Consider the following 22,264-nt stretch of genomic DNA (forward strand, 5'->3'; position numbering starts at 1 on the left):
TAATGGGAGACCAGGACCTCTACCCTCTTTGGAGCCCCTTCTATGGTAGCTTCCCTTCAGGGGTGCTTCTAAAATTCTCATCTAAATTTCCCCCCTGGATGTCGGCGTTCCATTTTAGTTGGTTGGTTCTGAAATGCAAGTGCCCTTGTAGAGACCTGTCATGTAGCCACATTTCTGAGGCATTCTGTTCTTCGTATCTCAAAACGGCAGGGCTTTTTTTCAGCGGGAACGCAGAGGAATGGTGTTCCGGCACCTCTCGTGCCCGGTGGCCCCACCCCCTGATCTCCAGACAGAGATCAGTTCCCCTGGAGGAAATGGCCGTTTTGTAAGAGGGCCCGTGTGTTTCTCCCTCATTTCCACCTCAGTTCCACTACCTCTTTTCCCAGAAAAAAAAGTCCTGCAAAAGGGATATTGTAGTGCTGGACAAGGTGCAAAAAAGAACAGCCAACCTGATCCTATGAGTACATGTATGCATATGTGCTGTTGTCACAACTGACTTACGGCAACCCCTGCAAGGGGCTTTCAAGGCAAGTGGGAAACAGAGGTTTGTCAGTGCCTTCCTCTGCAGAGTCTTCCTTAGTGCTTTCCCATCCAAGTACTTCCCCTGCTAAACTTCCAAGAGCTGATGAGATCAGGCTGTACCATGCCACCTTCCCTCCTGATCCATTGAGTAAAACGTGCAAAAAAGGGCAAACAACGTTTCCTACAACTAAAAGTGAAGAGGTTTGGGACTTGTACATTTCAAAAAAACAGGAAACTAAGGGGGAGGATATTATTTATTTACTTCATTTATACCCTGCCTTTCTCCCCAGTGGAGACCTAAACCAGCTTACATCATTTGCCTTTCCTCCATTTTATCCTCACAACAAACCAGCGAAGTAGGTTAGGGTGAGAGTGTGCAACTGGCCTGAGGTTAGCCAGTGAGCTTCCATGACATGGCGGGGGTTTGAACCAGATCCCAGGCCAGTACTCTAACCACTACACCATGCTGGCTATCTGGATATGATAGAGGTTTCTAAAATATGCATGGGATAGGAGAACTTTTCTCCTTGCCCCATGTGTGTGTTATGTGCCATCAAGTTGCCTCCAATCTATGGTGACCCTATGAATGAACGACCTCCAAAATGTCCTGTAACAACAACAACAACATTTAATTTATGTATCGCCCTTCAGGACAACCTAATGCTCACTATCATTAACAGATTTGCTCAGATCCTGCAAACTGGAGGACGTGGCTTCTTTCATTGAGTCAAGCCGTCTCGTTTTAGGTCTTCCTCTTTTCCTGCTGCCTTCCACTTTTCCTAGCATTATTGACTTTTCCAGAGAATCTTGTCTTCTTATGATGTGTCCAAAGTACGCTAGTCTCAGTTTTGTCATTGTAGCTTCTAGGGAGAATTCCGGCTTGATTTGATCTAGTACCCACTTATTTGTCTTTTTGGCTGTTCATGGTATCCGCAAAACTCTCCTCCAGCACCACATTTCAAATGAATCAATTTTCTTCCTGTCAGCTTTCTTCGTTGTCCGACTTTCACATCCATACATACTGATGGAGAATACCATAGTTTGGACTATCTTAATCCCCAAAGAGTAATCTTTATCTTTAAGGATCTTTTCTTGTTCTTTCACAGCTGCCCTTCCAAGACTCAGTTTTCCAACATGGCCCCATAATCGTAGAATATGCACACTCACCCAATGAAGTCGATGGGCAATCAATTCAGGACCAAAAAGAAGAGGCAGTTCTTCAGCCAAAGCGATCAACTTGTGGGATTCATTGCCGTTAGATGTACCAATGGCCAGTACCTAAGCTGGCTTTAAAAGGGTACTAGATAAATTCATGAAGAAGAGGTCCACCAATGGCTATGAGCCAAAATGACTAAGAGGAATTTCCATATTCAGAGTTAGTAACCTTCTTAATGCCAGCGGCTAGGAGGTTGACAGCATAGAGTTGCTTTGGCTTCCATGCCTGGTTGGTGGTAGCCCATCCAGGGCCTAGTTGGAGCGTTGGTCTGATCTACTGCAGCTGTGTTTAGATGTTATGCTCTTAAATCCTCCTTTGTTCCGTTCTGGTTTGATTTTCAAATCTTCTGCCGAACATTAGACATACATTTTGCTTCTGATTTCATTCCCTTCCTTTTTTTAAAAAAAAGGGTCTCTCTCTTCTATGTTTACGATGCGCATCTGTGCATATCAAAACTCTGTAGAAGAGCAAATATGGTGATTATAGATGTGAATGTTGAAGCTGTTGGGAGGATGAGGCCAATGTACTGCAGGGGAAGCGCAATGACATAACGTGAAAAGTCTCTTGATGCGATCGTGCGTACAATCCCATTACGATGTCTTTGGGGGAAGGCAGCATTTTTGCTGTTTCGTTTCATAAGAACATAAGAACATAAGCAAAGCCATGTTGGATCAGGCCAGTGGCCCATCCAGTCCAACATTCTGTCACACACAGTGGCTAGAAATCCAGTGCCATCTAAAGGACTGTCAGTGAGGCCAGGACACCAGATGCCCTCCCACTGCCTTTCATTTCAGATATTTGTATTCTGCTTTTTTCCTTTGCCAAGCACACAAGACAACTTCCAGAAAAGAAGATACAAAAGTCTAAGAAGAAAAATACTCCACATTAATAAAAAATGAACCAAACCAGAACCAAATGCAAACAAATAACCACCAACCTGCTGCAAGAGAAACAAGAAATCAGGGAAAGAAGCCACAATGGTTCACCCAGACCTGGAAAATACAGGACTTGAGAGCCCCAAAAGACCCGGAGGAAAAGGACGGAATGTATCGCAGGAAGCAAAGAATTCATAGCCTGGAGGCAGCAACTTGCATGCCTGCTAACCTTGCCATGAATAGAGCAACAGTAGCACCTATAAGACTAGCAAAATTTGTGGCAGGGTATAAGCTTTTGTGAGCCACAGCTCACTTCTTCAGATAAGGAGATAAGTGTGTTGCTGAAGAAGCGAGCTGTGACTTACAAAAGCTTATACCCTGCCACAAATTTTTGCTAGTCTTATAGGTGCTACTGGACTCTTGCTCTTTTCTATTGCTACAGACAGACTAACTTAGCTACCCATCTTGATCTTGCTATGAATAGTTGGGGCTTCCTCAGCAAGGCACAGCTGATATAAAGGCTCATGTGGATTCTTAGGAAAGGAAGTGGCCTTCCAGGTACATTTGTCAAAACCCGTGTTTTGAATTTGTCCCAGAAACAAATTAGAAGCCAGACCAGTTCATCCCAGTTGAGATCCTAGTTGCCCTGATTTAAATGGATTCTCCCAGACATTCTTCAAAGGCCTCATGTAGCACGTATTACGGATGTCTAATCTGAATATTAACGAGACATTGTAACCCTGCGAAATCTTTTCTCTCCAGGAAGAGCCTCAGTTGAGGAACCAGTGTGGATCAGTAAAAGACTTTCCTCGCCAACTCTGCATTCTGTTTTTCTAGTAGCAGTAATGGTTCCAAGAACAATCTGTTGTTCCGTCAGAGGGTTCTGTTCCATAACTGGTCCCAGATCATCTTTACCTGTCAGTCCTTGGCAGGCAGAATCCCTAACTTCTTCACAGCAAACATGCAGGTGTATTGGTTGAAGTAACTTTATTAGAGATCCATCAAGTACAAGGTGCTCAGGCAGCTGAATTGGCAGAAGTGACGTAAATGGGGTTGGTGATGTTAGTTATAGGGAAAGTTTCTGCCATCAGGATAAGGACCGTTAAAGTTTTGGGCGCAAAAGAGCCGGGGTGTGTGTGTGAAAGGGAGAAGCTCGGTTTAGGCTAGACCGAACAAAGAATGAAATCATCTCAGTTCCCAAGAAGGATATATTTCGAGCTGGCCGCAGCCGGCCTTCAAGGACACTTGCTGGAGGCAGCGTGGAAAGAGAAAGTAAATACTTGTGAGATAACCTACTGTCTTAACATCAATAAGAAACTTCTCATGCCCTCAGGGGGCCAGTATATAACACAGAATACATTCATGGCAGATATGCAGACAGGCATATATGACATTTCCCCTTGTCCACAGTTATGCTTAAATTCCGCTGTTTGGTTCATGTTCTATTCATCACTTGTGAGCAGGGAACCAATCATTTGACAAAGTGTTCAGATGTATCCAGACAAATATGAATGCATCTGATTTGTACTATTATGCTGGTATTTTTATTTTGCACTATTAAACAGTCTTCTTACAGCTGACCTCTCCTCCCCACTCATCTGCAACTGCTACCTCCAATTTTAAAAGGCACACAGTAAAAAGAAAAAAATAAGGTTGAGATTTTTGAGTGGAGACTTACTACTTAAGTGTCTCACTGTTCTTTTGGTTTCTGCCCATGAGGCTAGCAAATGTTGCCTGAGACTGCTTCTCAAATAGATGCCTGAGATTAAAGAGGAGCAAAAAGAGTACAATGCATTCTTTATGTCAGTTGTGTAAGGATTTCATGCAGATGGTATGAAAGATGGGACGGGCAGTTCTATAAACTGTTTGGGGTTCATTTGTATAGAAGTATTTACCTAAATGTGCCAATAGTCAAGGAGTACAGCAAAGGTCTTCCATCACCACTTCTTGATGCCAACGTTACTAAGAAGGGCCAATAGTCAAGGAGTACAGCAAGGGTCTTCCATCACCACTTCTTGATGCCAACGTTACTAAGAAGGATCAGAGCTTCTGCAAAATATTGCCCCATCCCATCCTGACCAGGTGATCAGGAAAATATTTATGTTCAATGGGATGAAAACGTGCTGTGAGGTCAAGGAAAACCAGCTAGGATGCCTTCCCTTGACCAGCACTAATTGTCTACCAGAGCAACCGAAGCAGTTTCTGTTGTAAACTTTCCCCAGATACTGCTTGAAAGGAAATCGATGTGTTCATTTGTATCTGAAATACAGAAAGATACATACAAGTAGAAGGACTTTCTTTATTTCTGAGCTTAATTTTAGAAATCTTCTTAGCTAAATTAGAATTCAAGAAGAGTGGGCTATAAGGAACAACAAAGTTCCAGTCCAGTAGCCCAGGCAAGCCCTATCTTATCAGATCTTGGAAGCTAAGTAGAATCAACCTTGATTAGTTGTAATTGGATTGGAGATCTCCAACAAAGATCAGGGTTGCAGAGGCAGGCAACCTCTTTTAGTCTCTTGCCTTGAAAACCCCAGCAGAGGTTGCCGTAATTCAGCTATGACTTGACAGCACTCTCCACCACCAAAGCAATGGCATGGAGGTAATTCGTTCATCCCTGCTGCCTTATCACACGGCTCTCTGCATTCCCTCCTGTAGTCTTGTTTCTACCTGTGGTCTGGCCCAGTAATCTCACCTTGAGTACATCAAGGGGTTAATTTCCAAAAAGAAATGTTTGTTGCATTTTTTTAAAAAAAATCTAAATAAATAAATATTCCAGGCAAGAGTTTCTTTTTTCCAGTGTTTAAATTAAATTGACTCTCCCCACCAGCCTTTGATACAGACTTTTTAATGCCAGTGAGCCTGGCACTGTGGAGATATCCCCCAAACACACGCTTCTTGTCATTGTGGTCTGGCTCACTCCTGCATCCCCATAATGTCATTCCCAGTCAGGGTAACTGCAGCCATTCCACAACTGACCCATTTCTTTGGCTGATTCCGCACATGTTGGATAATGCACTTTCAATGCACCTTAGCTATCGTTTGGAAGTGGATTTTTTGTTTCACATGCGAAAAATTCAGGCTGATTCCGCACACGTTGGATAATGCACTTTCAATGCACTTTAGCTATCGTTTGGAAGTGGATTTTTTGTTTCCCACTCAAAAAATTCAATTCCAAATGATCTCTGAAGAGGATTGGAAGTGCATTATCTGACATGTGCGGAATCAGCCTTTGGCTGAATAATCTCAGCCTTTGGCTGATTCCGCACACATTGGATAATGCACTTTCAATGCACTTTCAATGCACTTTATCAATTGTTTGAGGTGGATTATTTGTTCCGCACATGAAAAAATCCGTTCCAAATGATCTATAAAGAGGATTGGAAGTGCATTATCCAATGTGTGCGGAATCACTCATGGTCTTGCTAAACTGTTTCTGCTTATAAGCTGCATTCACCATCTGCTGTGATGAGAGGGTCTCCATCTCTCAGAAGTCCTTCCACATTTCCCTCCCTGTGCTTCCAGCCAGTTGTTCCCTCCCATCTCCTCTCCCCACCAACCCAATGGAAGCAGGTGCCTGTAAGACCTACTGCAGATGCCTGGCTCTCTTTTGGATCTTTTTTCTGTTGTTTGTGGAGAGCAAGTAAGCCTTTCTGGAGCAGAACAGAGCAAGGCCCAATTAAATGTGCAATTCTCCTGGTCCAGAGACTTCACACCATGTCTTGGGCATTCCCCACTCAACTCTCCATCCCCTGACCTGAACACTCACCCGGACATATGTGTTGGGGTTTCTCCATCCTTTCTACATAACGCTCGGACTCAACTGGGTGCTGATTGCTCATTGCCCTTTCTGAAATAGAGAATCAGCCGCAGAGGATAGAAAGTCTGTCGGGCAGCAGGGAGGAGATGAGGCTCCTTATTAACTCTCCCCTCATCTCCTTCCCTTCAGGGCAGCCTGCCACAGACAAGAGCATCCCAGGAGGAAAGAGCACCTCCTGCCAGGCTCCATCATTTCTTCCTCTCTGCCAGGAGAAACTCCTGGGAAAAGATGAGAGCAGGCATCTGAGCTGAAGGGGAATGAGGGGAGAGAAAAGGGAGCCCCTGTATGATACAGCAGGCTCTTCTCCTTTCCCCAGCGGATTATACTTTCAAGCTGTGGGAGGGAAGATATCGCAGGGAGATAGTTCTCGACTCTTCCAGTAAAGCCCTTTCCTACTTGCTCTCCAGTTCAGCATGTCATGTCCCCAAAGGATCAGAATCTTGCCTCCCAGCTCCCCTGGTCACCGTGATGGTCCTGCTATAGTAGCCAGTAGGGGCTGTTCTAATAGGTGCGTCCCATCTTTCAAAAATAATCTCAGAAATTTGGTGTCTTCCTTGTTGTGATCGTCGGGACTGCTTAACCCAGTTTCAGCAGGCTTGGAGGGTGGAGTGCGATAGCTGTCCACGAGGACTGAATATTCCCCTTTCGCTGCTGATGGTATAGATTTGTTCGCATTGCATCTGCACATGGTATGGTTTTTATACATTTTGATGTATTTCGGTCTCCAATGTGTGTTATTTATATACATAATATGCACATTTGGTGTCATGGATGTACAAGGCAAAGGCACATGAAAGACACGCCAAAAGACCGCTGCTGCAATCCAAAGCTTCATTCACAAAAAGACAGGGGAGCGCCCACACTCTCCGGCTGCTCCCGGCGGGAGATTGGCAATGGGTTTGCCTGGCTAAATTGTCCCGTTTCGCAAGGCTCACAGTTTCATCAAAAGCCACAAATGAATTCTTAATGTAAAGCGTATTTCTTTTACTGAACAATAACCTGCTGGACAAGAATCAAGTTTCTTCTTAGTTTTAGTTAAACAGAATTTCCTCTCTTGTCGTTGGATGTACAGCCAATAATGATTATGTGTCCATTTTATGGCGATAACTTGGTTGGAGGAGACAGAAAGTGGTGTAAAACTAAAAGAAGTGCTGGTTTGACTTACACTGCCTTGTACAACATGTTGTAAACTGGTATTGCCCCAGGCAGGGCTGCAACCATGACATTACTTGGAATATGTCAATCGGTTCTGGTTCTGCTCTGGCCCGCAGGCTACTCCGGATCTCAGTCAGGGTGCTGGGAACATTAACAAGGACACACATAATACAGCAACTGCATTCAAGACCCTTTATCACCTTTGAGTCCCTTTTCTGCAACAAAATCCCATTATGGTGTGAGAAGCAACCTTTCTAGTGACTCTGAAAACAGAATTCCGGGCAGTGGAAAAAAGAAGAAAGCTAAAGCTAGATTCCTTTCAAAAGCAAAAAGTAGAATATCTATTATCAGCAGAGACAGTATGGTGTAGCTGTTAGAGTGGTGGGCTAGAATTTAGATTCATGGATTGTAGCGTTGCTGCTTCCATACACTCCCAACTGCCACTTTCCCCTCTGCCATCACACACCTGGCTGATGGGGGGGGAAAGGTGTGGGGAGGCAGGCTAGAACATGTGGCAAAATGGTGCACTCCACAGGAACTAAGAGCCAGTTTGGTGTAGTGGTGTAGTGGTTAATAGCGCTGGATTCTAATCTGGAGAACCGGGTTTGATTCCCCACTTCTCCACTTGAAGCCAGCTGGGTGACCTTGGGCTAGTCACAGCTCTCTCAGAGCTTTCTCAGCCCCACCCACCGTACAGGGTGTTTTGTTGTGGGGATAATAATAACATACTTTGTAAACCATTGTCCTGAATGGCAGTATATAAATATACCGGTATATAAATCAAACGTTATTATTATTGTATTGTCGAAGGCTTTCACGGCCGGAGAACGATGGTTGTTGTGGGTTTTCCGGGCTGTATTGCCGTGGTCTTGGCATTGTAGTTCCTGACGTTTCGCCAGCAGCTGTGGCTGGCATCTTCAGAGGTGTAGCACCAAAAGACAGAGATCTCTCAGTGTCACAGTGTGGACAAGATGTAGGTCATTTGTATCTACTCAGGAGGGGTGGGGTTGAGCTGAGTCATCCTGTGAGAGTTTCCCAGGGTGTGGAATGCTAATGGCGGGAGGCTTCACTGTATCCTGAGGAGGTTCTTTTGCATATGGATTGGTGCTTGATGTGCTAATCTTCTCTGCAGGGCTATTGTCGGGTGTGGAGTGTTTTGTTGGCCTGGTGTTTTTCAGAACTGGAGCCCATGCTCTGTTCATTCTTAAGGTTTCTTCTTTCCTGTTGAAGTTTTGCTTATGCTTGTGAATTTCAATGGCTTCCCTGTGCAGTCTGACAAAGTAGTTGGAAGTGTTGTCCAGTATTTTGGTGTCCTGGAATAAGATACTGTGCCCTGTTTGAGTTAGGCTATGTTCAGCCACTGCTGATTTTTCAGGCTGTCCAAGTCTGCAGTGTCTTTCATGTTCTTTTATTCTTGTCTGGATGCTACGCTTTGTGGTCCCGATGTAAACTTGTCCACAGCTGCAGGGTATACGGTATACTCCTGCAGAGTATTAATTCTAATGACATCACTTCCAGTTTAAACTAGAAGTGAGCTCTTAGTGGGAGCTCTGTCCCCTCAGCTTTTAGGGTTGCCAGGTTCAGGTTGGGAAATTCCAGGAGATTTGGGGGATAGATGTTGGGATTTAGCATTTCCGTTTCAGTCATGAAAGAGTTAAAATGTTGGTGTTACTTAGTTAGTTAAACTTATTTGCTCTTTGTTCAGAGAGTCCATCTGAGTCTTGAGCCATCTTAAGGTACCTTTTACTAGCACGATGTAGTCAGTCTAGCAATTTATTATTTTCTTCCAATGTAACCCTATTTTATCCTTTATGTAGTAAAGAATTCTTACAGAATTATACGGGAGTGAGTGTCTGTTCTCATTAAGTCCAATGCGCAATTTTTGCCTTAAACTGCTAATTTTCCTACAGTAGAGCCTAGAGAGGGTAGGGTTTGGGGAAGGGAGAGGCATCAATGGGGTATAATGCCATAGAGTGCACCCTCTAAAGCACCCATTTTTGCCAGGGGAACTGATCTATGTCACCTGGAGAGCAGTTGTCATTCCAGGAGATCTCCAGCCACCACCAGGAGGCTGTCAACCCTATCCGTTTTGAGGTGGGATACCTGGCAACCAGGACTAGGTCAAATCCCTATTGTGCCACAGAGCTTGCTCTATGAGCCTCCCTCATGGTGTCAGTTCTAGGGACGGCAGTCCATGGCAGATAGACTCCCCGGACCCCTCACAGCAAGCACTCCAGTGCATTGGATGGGAAGGTTTTTATTCAGAGATCCATTAAGTTCATGGGTACATCCATAGATGAGTGAGTTGGCAGGAATGAGGATACAAGCATAGACACTATTGATATATGGAGCACAATCCCCCCCCCCTTTTGAGCAGTTAGCAGTTAGGCGCAAAAATCCTAAGAAGTTCCACGAGAACACAATAGCTTTATCTGGACAGAGAAAGGCAGAAGATTACAAGGAATCAAAACTCCCTTTTCCCCCTGTGAAGTGTTATAGTACAGCTGCAAGGTCAACAAGCATACTTTCAGAGATAGCTGGCTGGTTGCTTTCTCTGTGAAATCAGCATTCGTACTTTCGTTTTCAGGCAGGCCCAGGATGGCATGATTATCATGGCTACATTATATGAGCATGGCATGAAAGCATACAGGATATCAGTACAGTGAACAGGTCAGATACATGAATGGCATGGATGAACGGCATGCAGATATGATACCCAGTAGGATAAAATAGAGGAGGCAGGAGTGGGGTGTACCCCATCCTGAGCTCTTCTGAGGAAAGCTAAAAAGGCACTAAATATTTGTTTGTTTGTTTATAATTTCTATTCCACCCTCCCCGCGAGTGGGCTCAGGGCGGATAACAACATATTAAAATACAAAATACAATAAAACAACATATTAAAATACAATAAAATCCATACACATTTAAAACAGGATGGTGGACAGCCTTCACAGGGAGGGTTAAGATTTTATACTCCCCTTTTTTCAGGCCGGCGGAGGCCCAGCCTCAGCCATATGCCTGGCAGAACAACTCTGTCTTGCAGGCCCGGCAAAAACATAGTAGGTCCTGCCGGGCCCTGATTTCAGCAGACAGAGCGTTCCATCAGGTGGGAGCCAGGACCGAAAAGGCCCTGGCTCTAGTCGAGGCTAGGCGGGCCTCCTTGGGGCCAGGGACCACCAACAGCTGTTTGTCCCCTGATCGGAGTGTCCCCTGGGGAATATATGGGGAGAGACGGTCCCGTAGATACACTTGGTCCCAGTCTTCACAGGGCCTTATAGGTCAATACCAGAACTTTGAATCTGATCCAGTATTCCACTGGCAACCAATGCAGCTCGTGTAAGAATGGTGTTATATGTGTTATATAATCGGTAATGTCATTCAAGGAAGACCTAAAGCAGGAATAACCATGCTGGGACATGAAGCCGGACCTGTACCAAGACTTTATTAACTGTGTGGGATTTCTGTTTCTCTCCCCACCCCGCTTTCTCCAGGACTGCCCCCAGCTGCTGCAGATCAGTAAGATCTTGGTGCCGGTAGAAGTCATCAAGCCAATCACCCTGAAGGCCAAGAACCTGCCACAGCCACAGTCGGGTCAGCGGGGGTACGAGTGCGTCCTCAGTATCCAAGGCAACGAACAGAGGGTGCCTGCCTTGCGGTTCAACAGCTCCAGTGTCCAGTGTCAGAATACGTCGGTGAGTTAGACCCACCGGTGTGGGCATGAGAACGGAAAGCAGAGGTGGGGGACAGGCTCTTGGACTGAGAGAATGATCCCAGTGGGTTCAGGAAGTGGCTTTTCTTATCTGAAGAAACGGCACCAATACCTTCGGCATGGTTAGGTCTTGATCAGGCGATCGTCTTCGCTCAGAATGAGTGCAATTGTGTGCAAGAACCAGCATTGTGTATTAGTCAGAGTCTCAGAATCTTTCTGTGTGAGACATCTGACACATGAAGAACATGTTTCAAGAGATGCAAAGTTAGCTGGGAAGGGTAGTTTAAAAAGACAGAACTGGTGGCAGGGCAAAGGCTTTGCTATACACTGGAGCTGTGTGAAGGGGCTGTGAAATGCCTGAAGGGCAACTTCAGCCTATTATAACCTCCCCAGGTCTAAACCCGGCTCTGGAAGGCAGCTCCAACCCACTTCCATTCCTCGCTGCCCTCTGGTTGCGAACTTGCGATCCCACATAATTTTAGACTGGAGAGGTGAAATTGACAGAGCCTTTGGGGAGGCGAAGATGAAATTGACAAACCCCCTGAGGAGCGATCTCCGCCAGTGTAATTTCTCTTTTCATGGGTTCTACGGGGCTTAGGAAGCAACTTACACAATTTTTTAAAGAAATAACGTTTTTTTCTTTAAACTTTTTAACAATTAATAAAACACAACTTTAAAAAAAAGCAATAAACTCTTAAGTGCAACCATAAAAAAACCCTTCAAATCAACAATTTCCTTGAAAAGGCAAACAGTTCAACATCCAAGACGTGATGAGGCCTCTCTCATCCGTCTGAAGCAGCTGTACTCCAGGCTTCTGTTTTCTTGTTGGGAATTATAGCCCTGCAAAAATAATATAACCGCAGTAACACCAACTAAACACAATACAGAAACACCACTTTAAATCATATTTTACATACAACATTTGATTACCTTATTCAAGGTGATAAGAGCTTATAATTTATTCAGCTCCCCACAAACAGCCTCCTCCTCAGCAGCCTGCCTCTAGCTTCTGACTCCACCCCACTAGGCTAAACCAATTAACCTCACAGGGGTTACACCAGCTCTGTCTTTTTAAACTACCCTTCCCAGCTAACATTGTGTCTCCCCACACTTGACAAACACCCACTGAGGTGTTGGGTTGAAATCTCTAGGTAGCAGCCAAGCTCACTGGATGGCCAGCCTTGGGTCAGAGACTGACTTTCAGCCCAACCTATTTCTTAGGGGCTGTGAGAAGAGAAGCAGGGGGGAGAAGATATCCTATTCCTGGAGATTTGGGGGTAGAGCCTGTGGAAGGCAGAGATGGGTGCAGGGGGGAGAAGGAGTTCAGTGTAATGTGTTGCCATAAAGTACAACCTCCAAAGCTGCCATTTTCTTCAGGGGAATTGATCTCTGTGGTCTGGAGATCAATCACTAGGAGAAATCCAGCCCCTTACCTGGAGGTTGGCAACCCATGTGAAATGGTGGGTGAAAAAGAACTGGAGAAAATAACAGATAATATCCCTTTTGGATGCTTCAGGATTCTTTTTGTCCCTTAGCTTTTTGGAAGAAGGGCAGGATAAAAATGTGACAGAATAAAATAAGTAAAAGAGCTTAAATAGCAGATTACGTTGTTCAATCATATTGTTCCAGAAGTATAGAAAAAAGCCTCCAAGCTCTTGGCTAGTTAGACAGAGTGGAGTTAAATTTTCTGTTTGTAATTCTCTAGAAGAGACTACAGAGTAGGGTTGCCAGCTTCCAGGTGAGGCCTGGAGAGCTGCTAAAATCACAACTAATCTCCAGATGACAGAGGTCAGTTCCCCTGGAGAAAATGGCTGCTTCAGACTTCCGGTTTGGGATTCATGGAGGTCTAACGCAGCTCCATTTGTGGAGCTGACCGGATTGCCGTTTTAACCGGCCGGAGGGGTGAAAATAACCCGCGGCCGACTGCTCTCAGGCGGGGAGCAGGCAAAGAACGCTCAAGACCCTAGGGTGAGCTAGATCTCGGACGAGGGGGGGCTCTACACAAGGAGTCTCCCCCCCGATCCTTGAGGTCCCACCTTGCGACGGGTCGGCTATAATCTCTGCGGCAATTTTGGGGCCAATTCGGCTGGCATAAGACCTACATACCCAAGCTTCGATCGGGGAGGGAAGTCGAGAGGAGAATTTAAGATCGAAACAGCGATTACAACCCGAGAAAGCTGGAGAGAAGGTAAAGATCGCTATCTCTTGAAACGGGACAGATTGACAAAAACAGAGAGGAAAGAAAGTAGATTTTTAAACTGCAACAGACTAGTGAAAAGGAGGTGAAGACTCGGCAGGAGTTGTATTTTAAAAGAGACTAAGTTTAAAGAAGTTATTACAAAAATCGGACTATTGTTTTGAATACCTGTGGTTTTGGAGCTGTGGGAAAAAGACACCATCGCGAGACCTGCTGTGGGAAGACGGGAGACAGGAAGTGCGTAACAACAATAGAGTGGCTGGAGGGAAGCGGCCCTTGCCAAAGGACAGGAAGTGGGGAATCGCCATCTTTGAAAGTGGAAGGGTCGTGGCTTCAGCGGAAGAGGAAGTAGGCCATCTTGGATTATAATAACATAGAGAAACCATAGAGAAAAGACGCCCGACATTTTGGATATAAAAAATTAATTTTGGCAAAGATTGGGACATTTAAAAAAAAAAGGAAAACGTTTAATTATACGCCACGGAGCTGAGGAAGAGAGCAGATTCGTGGGAGCGAGCTAAAGCAAGCCCCACGATGTCGAAAAAAGAGTGGCAATCGGCAATAGAAAACTTGGACAAAAAACTTATAGACATGATGAAAGAACTTAAGGACACGAAATTGGAGCTTATTAAAGAGGTCAAGGAAGTTACACAGACAGTAAAGTCGGAGCTGTCAGAAGTGAAAAAAGGTGTGGAAACGATTAGCAGTGAATTACAAGGAACGCAGCAGAGAGTTAAAACAGTAGAAGACGCGATGGAGAATTTAATAGACACGCAACAAACAGAGATGAGGCTGGTGAAGGGGAGGATGTCAGTTGCAGAAACTAAACACATGGAGAAGCAGCTTCGTTTTCGTGGTCTGCCAGAAGTGGAAGGGAAGTCAGCGCAAGAACAGATGACTGAGGTGTTGGCTGATTACCTGGGGAAGGAGGAGGAGGAAATTGTGGCTATCCTAGATGTGGCGTATCGTGTGAACTCGAGAATTGCAACCCAGAGGAAACTACCAAGGGATGTGATTGTGCAGTTTACAACTAGAAATATGAAAGAGAGGATTGTGACCAAACAATTTCAAGATCCATTGGAGATTGATGGCAAGACGATTATTATAATGAAGGAATTGCCCAGATCAGTGTTATTGGACAGGAAAAAATATAGAGTGCTAATTCAGACTTTGAAGGACATGAATATCAGATACAGATGGGAGTTACCGGAAGGAGTGTCCTTTGAGTTTGGAGGGGCAAAAAAACGCATCAGATCTGAGCGGGAGATGGAGAGATTTATTAAGGACAATGAAAAAGACTTACCAACAAAACCATGAATATGGAGTGTAAAGTATTATCTTGGAATGTAAATGGACTAAACTCACCGAATAAGAGAAAAAATATTTTTCATTGGCTACTAAAACAAAAATGTGATATTGTTTGTTTGCAGGAGACCCATATTAGAAAACAGGATGTAAAATATTTAAAATCTGGAAAATTGGGCAAAGAATTTGTAGCGGCTTCCAACAAGAAAAAAAGAGGAGTGGTGTTGTATATAAAAGAGGAGCTGCAGCCAAAATTTGTTATGAGAGATGTGGAAGCTAGATTTGTAGCAGTGGAATGTAATTGGAACTTAAAGAGAGTGTTGGTAGTCGGACTTTATGCACCTAACGGTGCAAAGGAAAGCTTCTTTGAGGACTTAAGGAAGCACCTAGACGATCTTGTATATGACCAGATAATTCTTGCTGGAGATTTCAATGGAGTGACAGATTTGGAATTAGACAAAAAGACTACAAAAGCACAAAAGAAAAGAGGACTATTGCCAAAGCTTTTTTTTGAGTTGATTCAACAAGAGACTCTCGAAGACGTATGGAGGAGAGAATATCCTAAAACCAAACAGTTTACTTTTTATTCTGCAAGGCATCTTACATTATCAAGAATTGATATGATCTGGGCCTCAAAGGACTTAGCGCTATGGACTAAGGAGGTAGAAATAATGCCGATGGTAGGCTCAGATCACAACCCAATTATGTGGAAATTTGGAAAAAGGAGAAAAAGGAAAGCCTGGAGAATAAATGAGGACTTGTTACAGGAAAGTGAGAATATGGAAACACTGAGAAGAGAGACTAAGTTTTTTATACAATACAACGTGAATAAAGAAGTACCAACCAGTAAAGTTTGGGACGCGTATAAGGCGGTTGTAAGGGGCATACTAATGGACTTAAATGGTAGAGCAAGGAAAAAGAAAGAGGAGAAAAGACAAGAGATTGAGGAGAAAATAAAGGCCAAAGAAGTACAGTTAAAAAAGAGACCAGGGAAAAAGAAAATACATCAGGAAATCAAAATTCTTCAAGAACAGTTAACAGCAATGAGTAATAAAGAATTGGAGTGGAACCTTAAAAGACTGAATCAAAAAGCTTTTGAGGGTGCTAATAAACCTGGGAAATATTTGGCATGGCAATTAAAGAAGAAAAGGGAAAAGAAAATAATAAATAAAATTTGTGAAGAAAACAAAACGTATTTGGAGCAGACTACCATTAGCAGAGCCTTTTATAAATTTTACGCTAAGCTGTATAATAAAAAAGAAGTAAACAAAGAATCAATAGCATCATATTTGGAGAAAACCAAACTTCCAGAGATCTCGGAAGCTTGGAGAAATAAGCTGAACAGTGAAGTAACTGATGAGGAAATAAATATGGCAATACAATCCGCAAATCTAGGAAAGGCGCCAGGGCCAGATGGACTTACGGCTAAATTTTATAAGACAATGGCCAATGAACTGGCACCATTCCTAAAAGAGGTGATGAACGGAGTTTTTAGGGATCAAAGAATTCCAGACACTTGGAGCGAAGCGAATATATCATTGATCCCAAAAGAGGGCCAAGATCTGACTAGCGTGAAAAATTATAGGCCTATATCACTACTCAATAATGACTATAAAATTTTTGCGAAGATATTGGCGGAGAGATTGAAGGGGTGGCTCTCGGAAGTCATAGAGGAGGAACAAGCAGGCTTTTTGCCAGACAGACAAATAAGAGACAACTTAAGGATAGTGATCAATGCTATTGAATACTACGACAAGCGTTGTGACAAAGAGGTTGGTTTCTTCTTTGTAGACGCTGAAAAAGCGTTTGACAATTTAAACTGGGACTTTATGTTTGCCACTATGGAAAAGCTACAACTGGGAGAAAGATTCGTCAGAGCAATCAAGGAAATCTATAGAGACCAGACTGCAGCAATTGTAGTGAATGATGAATTGACCAAGAAATTGACGATTAGTAAAGGAACAAGACAAGGTTGCCCGTTATCTCCATTGTTGTTCATTTTAGTATTGGAGATTCTGATGATACAAATTCGACAAGATGAGGAAATACGAGGAATAAAAATAAAGGACTATTCATATAAGGTCAGAGCATTTGCAGACGACATAATGTTAATTGTAGAAGACCCATTGGAGAACATGCCAAAAGTGATAGACAAGATCAAGGAGTTTGGAGATTTGGCAGGTTTCTTCATTAATAAAAAGAAGTCAAAGATATTATGCAAAAACATGACTAAGCAGAAACAACAATTGTTAATGGAAACAACGGATTGTGAAGTAACTAGTAAGGTGAAATACTTGGGAGTTGAGCTGACTGCAAAAAATATAGATTTGTTCAAGAATAATTATGAAAAATTATGGACTCAGATAGAGAGAGACTTGATCAAATGGAATAGATTGAACCTGTCATGGTTGGGCAGGATTGCAGCAGTTAAGATGAATGTGTTACCAAGAGTAATGTTTTTGTTACAGACAATACCAATCATCAGAGACTCTAAACAATTTGAAAAATGGCAGAGGAAAATATCAGATTTTGTTTGGGCAGGCAAGAAGCCTCGAGTGAAAGTAAAAGTTTTACAAGATGCAAAGGAGAGAGGCGGAATGCAACTGCCCAATCTGAGACTTTACCATGATGCAATCTGCCTAGTTTGGCTAAAAGAGTGGATGACATTAAAGAATAAGAAACTATTAGCCCTAGAGGGATATAAAAAAATTTTTGGATGGCACGCATACCTATGGCATGACAAAGTAAAGGTCAACTCGATGTTCCTGCATCATTTTGTAAGGAGAAGTCTATTTACAATCTGGAAGAAGTATAGAACTTACCTACAAGAAGGAACCCCCTTGTGGGTGGTTCCATATGAGGTGATAGATCCGAGAGCTGTGGATAATGAACAACAATGTTTAACGTACAAAGAAATAACTAAGATTGAAGTATCTAAACTTAGAATAAAGACGCAAGAGGAACTATCACCTAACTATGATTGGTTTCAGTATAGACAGATTAGAGACTTATACAACTCAGACTTTGCAAAAGGGGGCATACGAACAGAGAACTCGGAACTAGAGCAGACCCTTCTTAAAGAAGACAAGAAAAGAATATCCAAGGTATACCAAGTATTGCTGAAATGGTATACTGAGGATGAGATAGTTAAAACACAGATGGTGAAATGGGCTATAAATTTCAATAAAGAAATAACAATGGAGGCATGGGAATACTTGTGGAAAACTACAATGAAGACAACGACATGTATCAATATTAAAGAGAACATTTTCAAAATGATCTATCGTTGGTACATGACACCAAAGAAGATTGCGCTAGGGAATTTGAATACTTCTAATAAATGCTGGAAATGTAAGAAACATGAGGGCTCCCTCTATCATATGTGGTGGTCGTGTGAGGTAGCTAGGCAGTTCTGGGGGGAAATAATAAGAGAAATGAGTGAAATTTTACAGTTTCAAATAAATAAGAACCCAGAACTCCTGCTGCTAAACTTGGGAATGGAGGGAATTCTAGCCCATCATAGGACGTTGATTTTTTATATGACTGCAGCAGCTAGACTTTTGTATGCGCAGAAATGGAAAGTACAAGAAGTACCAACTATTGAAGATTGGATCTACAAATTGCTGTATATGGCTGAAATGGACAAGATGACAAGAAAACTGAGAGATCTGGACTCAGGGCAGTTCAACACAGACTGGGAGAAGCTGAAACAATACCTGGAGAAGAAATGGGAGGTGGGAGGAAAACTGTGGCAGTTTGAGAACTACTGAAATATAATAAAAGTATAAAAGAGAGGGGTGACTTTACCGGGGGAGGAAGAGAAATGTGAATTTATAAGCAGTTAGATTAATTGATTGAGATATATATAGATATGTATAGGTCAACTGATAGAGAATAATTAATGATAAGGTTTAAACATGAGGATTGACTAACTAACAATATTTTCTTTCTTTGACAAGATTTATATGCACCAAACTGAATGTATAGAAGAGTTAAATTGATTGAGTATCTGAGGAGTTATATAGAATTACCATAAAAAGTTGAAATGAGTAATATATAGAGAACAAATCAAATTGTTTGATTTAAATGTGGGAAATTTTTATGGTTTATGATATATAGGTTTATATAGAATTATTCAAAACTGGAAAATGGGATAAATTGTTTATCTAAAGACGTATAGTTTGGGTGTATAATAATTAAAGGAGTTAATGATGTACTGCTTAATATAATGGAGAATGTATATCTGTTTTAGACAGAGGAATTTAATAGAAGTAAGGGAAAAGGGACAGAGGGTGGGAAAGCTGTTGGAAGTCAACAAAAGGGGGGGAAAGGGAGGGGGTTAGAAACGAAAAATTAGGGGAAAATTGATTGTAATGTAAAAATAAAAATGTTCTAACCCAATAAAAAATTTTTCAAAAAAAAAAAGAGAAAATGGCTGCTTCAGAGCCAAATCTCTCGGAATTTCTCGACTTGGAGCTGGCAGCCCTAGTGTGTAGTGGTTAGGCCTGGGTTCAAATCCCCGCTCAGCCGGGTAGCTCAATGAGTGACCTTGGGCCAGTCATTCTCTTTCAGTCTAACCCACCTCACAGGGTTGTGGTGAGGAAAAAAGGGGGAAAGGGGAACTATGTAACCCACCAGGAGTTCCTTTAGAAAAAGGAGAATCAAAAAGAGTCCAGTAGCACCTTTAAGACTAACCAACTTTATTGTAGCATAAGCTTTCGAGAATCACAGTGCATCTGACGAAGAGACCTGTTATTCTCAAAAGCTTATGCTACAATAAAGTTGGTTAGTCTTAAAGGTGCTACTGGACTCCTTTTGATTTTGCTACTACAGACTAACACGGCTAACTCCTCTGCATTTAGAAGAAGGGTGAAAGAAAAGACAGACAGGCAGGGGGCTCCCATACTTGCTGCTGAACAGTAATATCCAAAGATCTCCTTAGCCCAGAGCTCAAGAGGAACGTGGACCCTACGAAGGCAGAAAAGTATCTCCTGGTTGCCCATCTGGCAACCTTACATGGAGACGCCTTCTGTAGTGGAATTTTCCACCCTTTTAAGCAAGCCTCAGTTTAAATCCTTGGTGAAAAAAGCTCAACATCCCTGGATCTGCCTGCCCTCCCTTGGTATCACTGGCGTCACTTATTTTCCTTCCAGAAGGACTCAGCCGAAAGATTTTAATTTAATTTGCTAACTTCTCCTCCTGAGCGCAGCTTTCGGAAGCCAAGCCGTTCCTCAGACAGGCAAGAAGCTGGGGCACCTCGCGTCATGCCTTCTTCACAGTGAATACTAATTTCAAACCAAAAAGGGAAAAAAAAATACAGAAGTGGCAAGGGAGGGAGCTTGTTCCAACACAGCCAACACAGATTGGATTTGTGGCTGTGATCAGCTTCATCTGCTGTCGGCCTCAGCGGGTTGTTTTGGTTCTAATCCCCACACAATTTAAGGCAACAGACCCATCGAGTGAGGTGTTTTTTCGATGGAACCCTGTGGATTGCTGTGGAAGGAATTGTGCTACCCAGGGGTCATTTCATAGAAAAAGAGCTGGAGGGACTCATTAGCATAACTCATTGGCATATGCCATGCCCCTTGCCATCACCGACAGTGTGTCATTAGCATAACTGATTTGCATATGCTACACCCGCTGACATCACCTGTCCTTTCTGTTTTGGACCCAATCCTGGCCATTCAGGGCCGGAATTGGCCCCAAAATGGCAAAAAGGGGCTGAAAATGGCCGAAAAGGGGCCCAAAATGGTCAGGATCAGGCCGCTGCTGGGTGGGAGAGTGATCCACCACATGTCAGAGGCCCGATCCTGGCCATTTTGGCCCCAATCCAGGCCAAAACGGGCCCAAAATGGCCGAGAGTCAGGTGCGTGGGGCCACCTGACATGTGACCTCTTTGGGGAACTGCCGGAACTGCGTTCCTGTGCGTTCCCCCTCAAAATGAGCCCTGGCGCTACCAAACGAGACTGAATAGTAGCCAAGTTGGGGGTGGGCATTTTCACATTCCTTTTTCTACCCGCTCCCCATTGCCCTCCCCCTTTCAGCCTTTTATTAATTGATTAATTAACAGTTTATGTGTGTCCCGCTCCATTCAATTGTCTTTCAAGCCGACTTCCCAGTTACAATTTAATACTATGCCTGGATCAAACGAGAGCCAGAAGCTATAAAGAGATGAATTGTACAAAAACAATCGGTTAACGTGACTGCAACGGGTATTAAAATAGTAAAGTGATTTTTTTTAAAAAAAAAAAGACTAGATCATAAAACAGTGGCCTGTGTAACCCACCTAAGACAGCAGTAGAGGAAATAGTGCAAAATCACTGTCAAAAAATGTTTTTAACCCGTTTTTTCCATGTTTTTACTGTTTTGATCACACCCGCTTTCTGTTCAGTGAGGCAAAGCTTTCTACCGTACTTCATTTGTACCCCATTTGTCTCTTCAATGAGGATCCAAAGTGGTTGATAACATTCTCCCATGCTTCACTTTATCCTCACAACAACCCTACAAGGTAGGCTAGGCCAAGAGCATGTGACTGGCCCAAGGTCACCCAGTGAGTTTCCATGCCAGATTGGGGATTTTGGTCTGGGGTGTCCTAGATCCTGGTGTGCCTCTCAAACCACTACACTATGATTGCTGTCTATGTAAGCATTCTGGACTTGTGTGGGAACTCAGGGGGCATTCTGGACTTTAGTGAGATGGGAGGAAACAAGGAAGTTATGCTCCACAGGTGGAAATCCTTGTGCCTGCAGAAATAGCTAGTCCGGAATCAAGCCAATATCCTCCCACAGCACGAAGATACGAACTTGTGGCTGCAGGGGCAGGAGGAAGCAATAGCATAGTGTTGAAATGGCAGATATGGATCAAGCTCTCTCTCATATCTAAATCCACAAGATTTCCTGTGGTTGTTCAGAAGAGCCACAGAGACCTATATATTGCGGTTTGAGCATCTGTAATATCTCGGACGTTCTCTGCTTGAACGGCTTTAGAAGGGGACTAGACTGATTCATGGAGGGGCCAAGGTGATCGAAGGGAACCTCCACATCAGAGGCAGGAAACCTCTGAAACTCAGTGCAAAGAGGCAACTTGAGCAGCCTTCACCTCACTTCCCTGTTTGGTCTTCAAGAGCAACTAGCTGGTCTGGGGAGAGCTGCTGTAGCATAGTGGTTAAGTGGTCAGGATGAAAATCAGCACTCTGCTGGTTCGACTCCCACTCCTGCCATGAGCTCAGCAGGTGGCCTTGGGTAAGTGGCTGGGCTAAGAATCAGCACTCCGCTGGTTCAACTCCCACTCCTGCCATGAGCTCAGTAGGTGGCCTTTGATAAGTGGTTGGGCTAAGAATCAGCACTCCGCTGGTTCGACTCCCACTCCTGCCATGAGCTCAGCAGGCGGCCTTTGGTAAGTGGTTGGGCTAAGAATCAGCACTCCGCTGGTTCGACTCCCACTCCTACCATGAGCTCAGTAGGCGGCC

General features: G+C 43.5%; 1 protein-coding gene across 1 annotated transcript in view; it reads left to right on the forward strand.

Moving 5' to 3' along the window:
- The window catches only part of PLXNA4 (plexin A4), a 749,270-nt gene that overhangs the window by 544,919 nt on the left and 182,087 nt on the right, over positions 1-22,264 (forward strand). Inside the window, exon 10 of the mRNA XM_054988198.1 lies at positions 11,077-11,277. Coding sequence (XP_054844173.1) covers positions 11,077-11,277 — 201 coding nt within the window. The remainder of the gene's footprint in view (positions 1-11,076; positions 11,278-22,264) is intronic.

This window comes from Eublepharis macularius, chromosome 9, assembly GCF_028583425.1.
Source record: "Eublepharis macularius isolate TG4126 chromosome 9, MPM_Emac_v1.0, whole genome shotgun sequence".
In the NCBI taxonomy this organism is placed as follows: domain Eukaryota; kingdom Metazoa; phylum Chordata; class Lepidosauria; order Squamata; family Eublepharidae; genus Eublepharis; species Eublepharis macularius.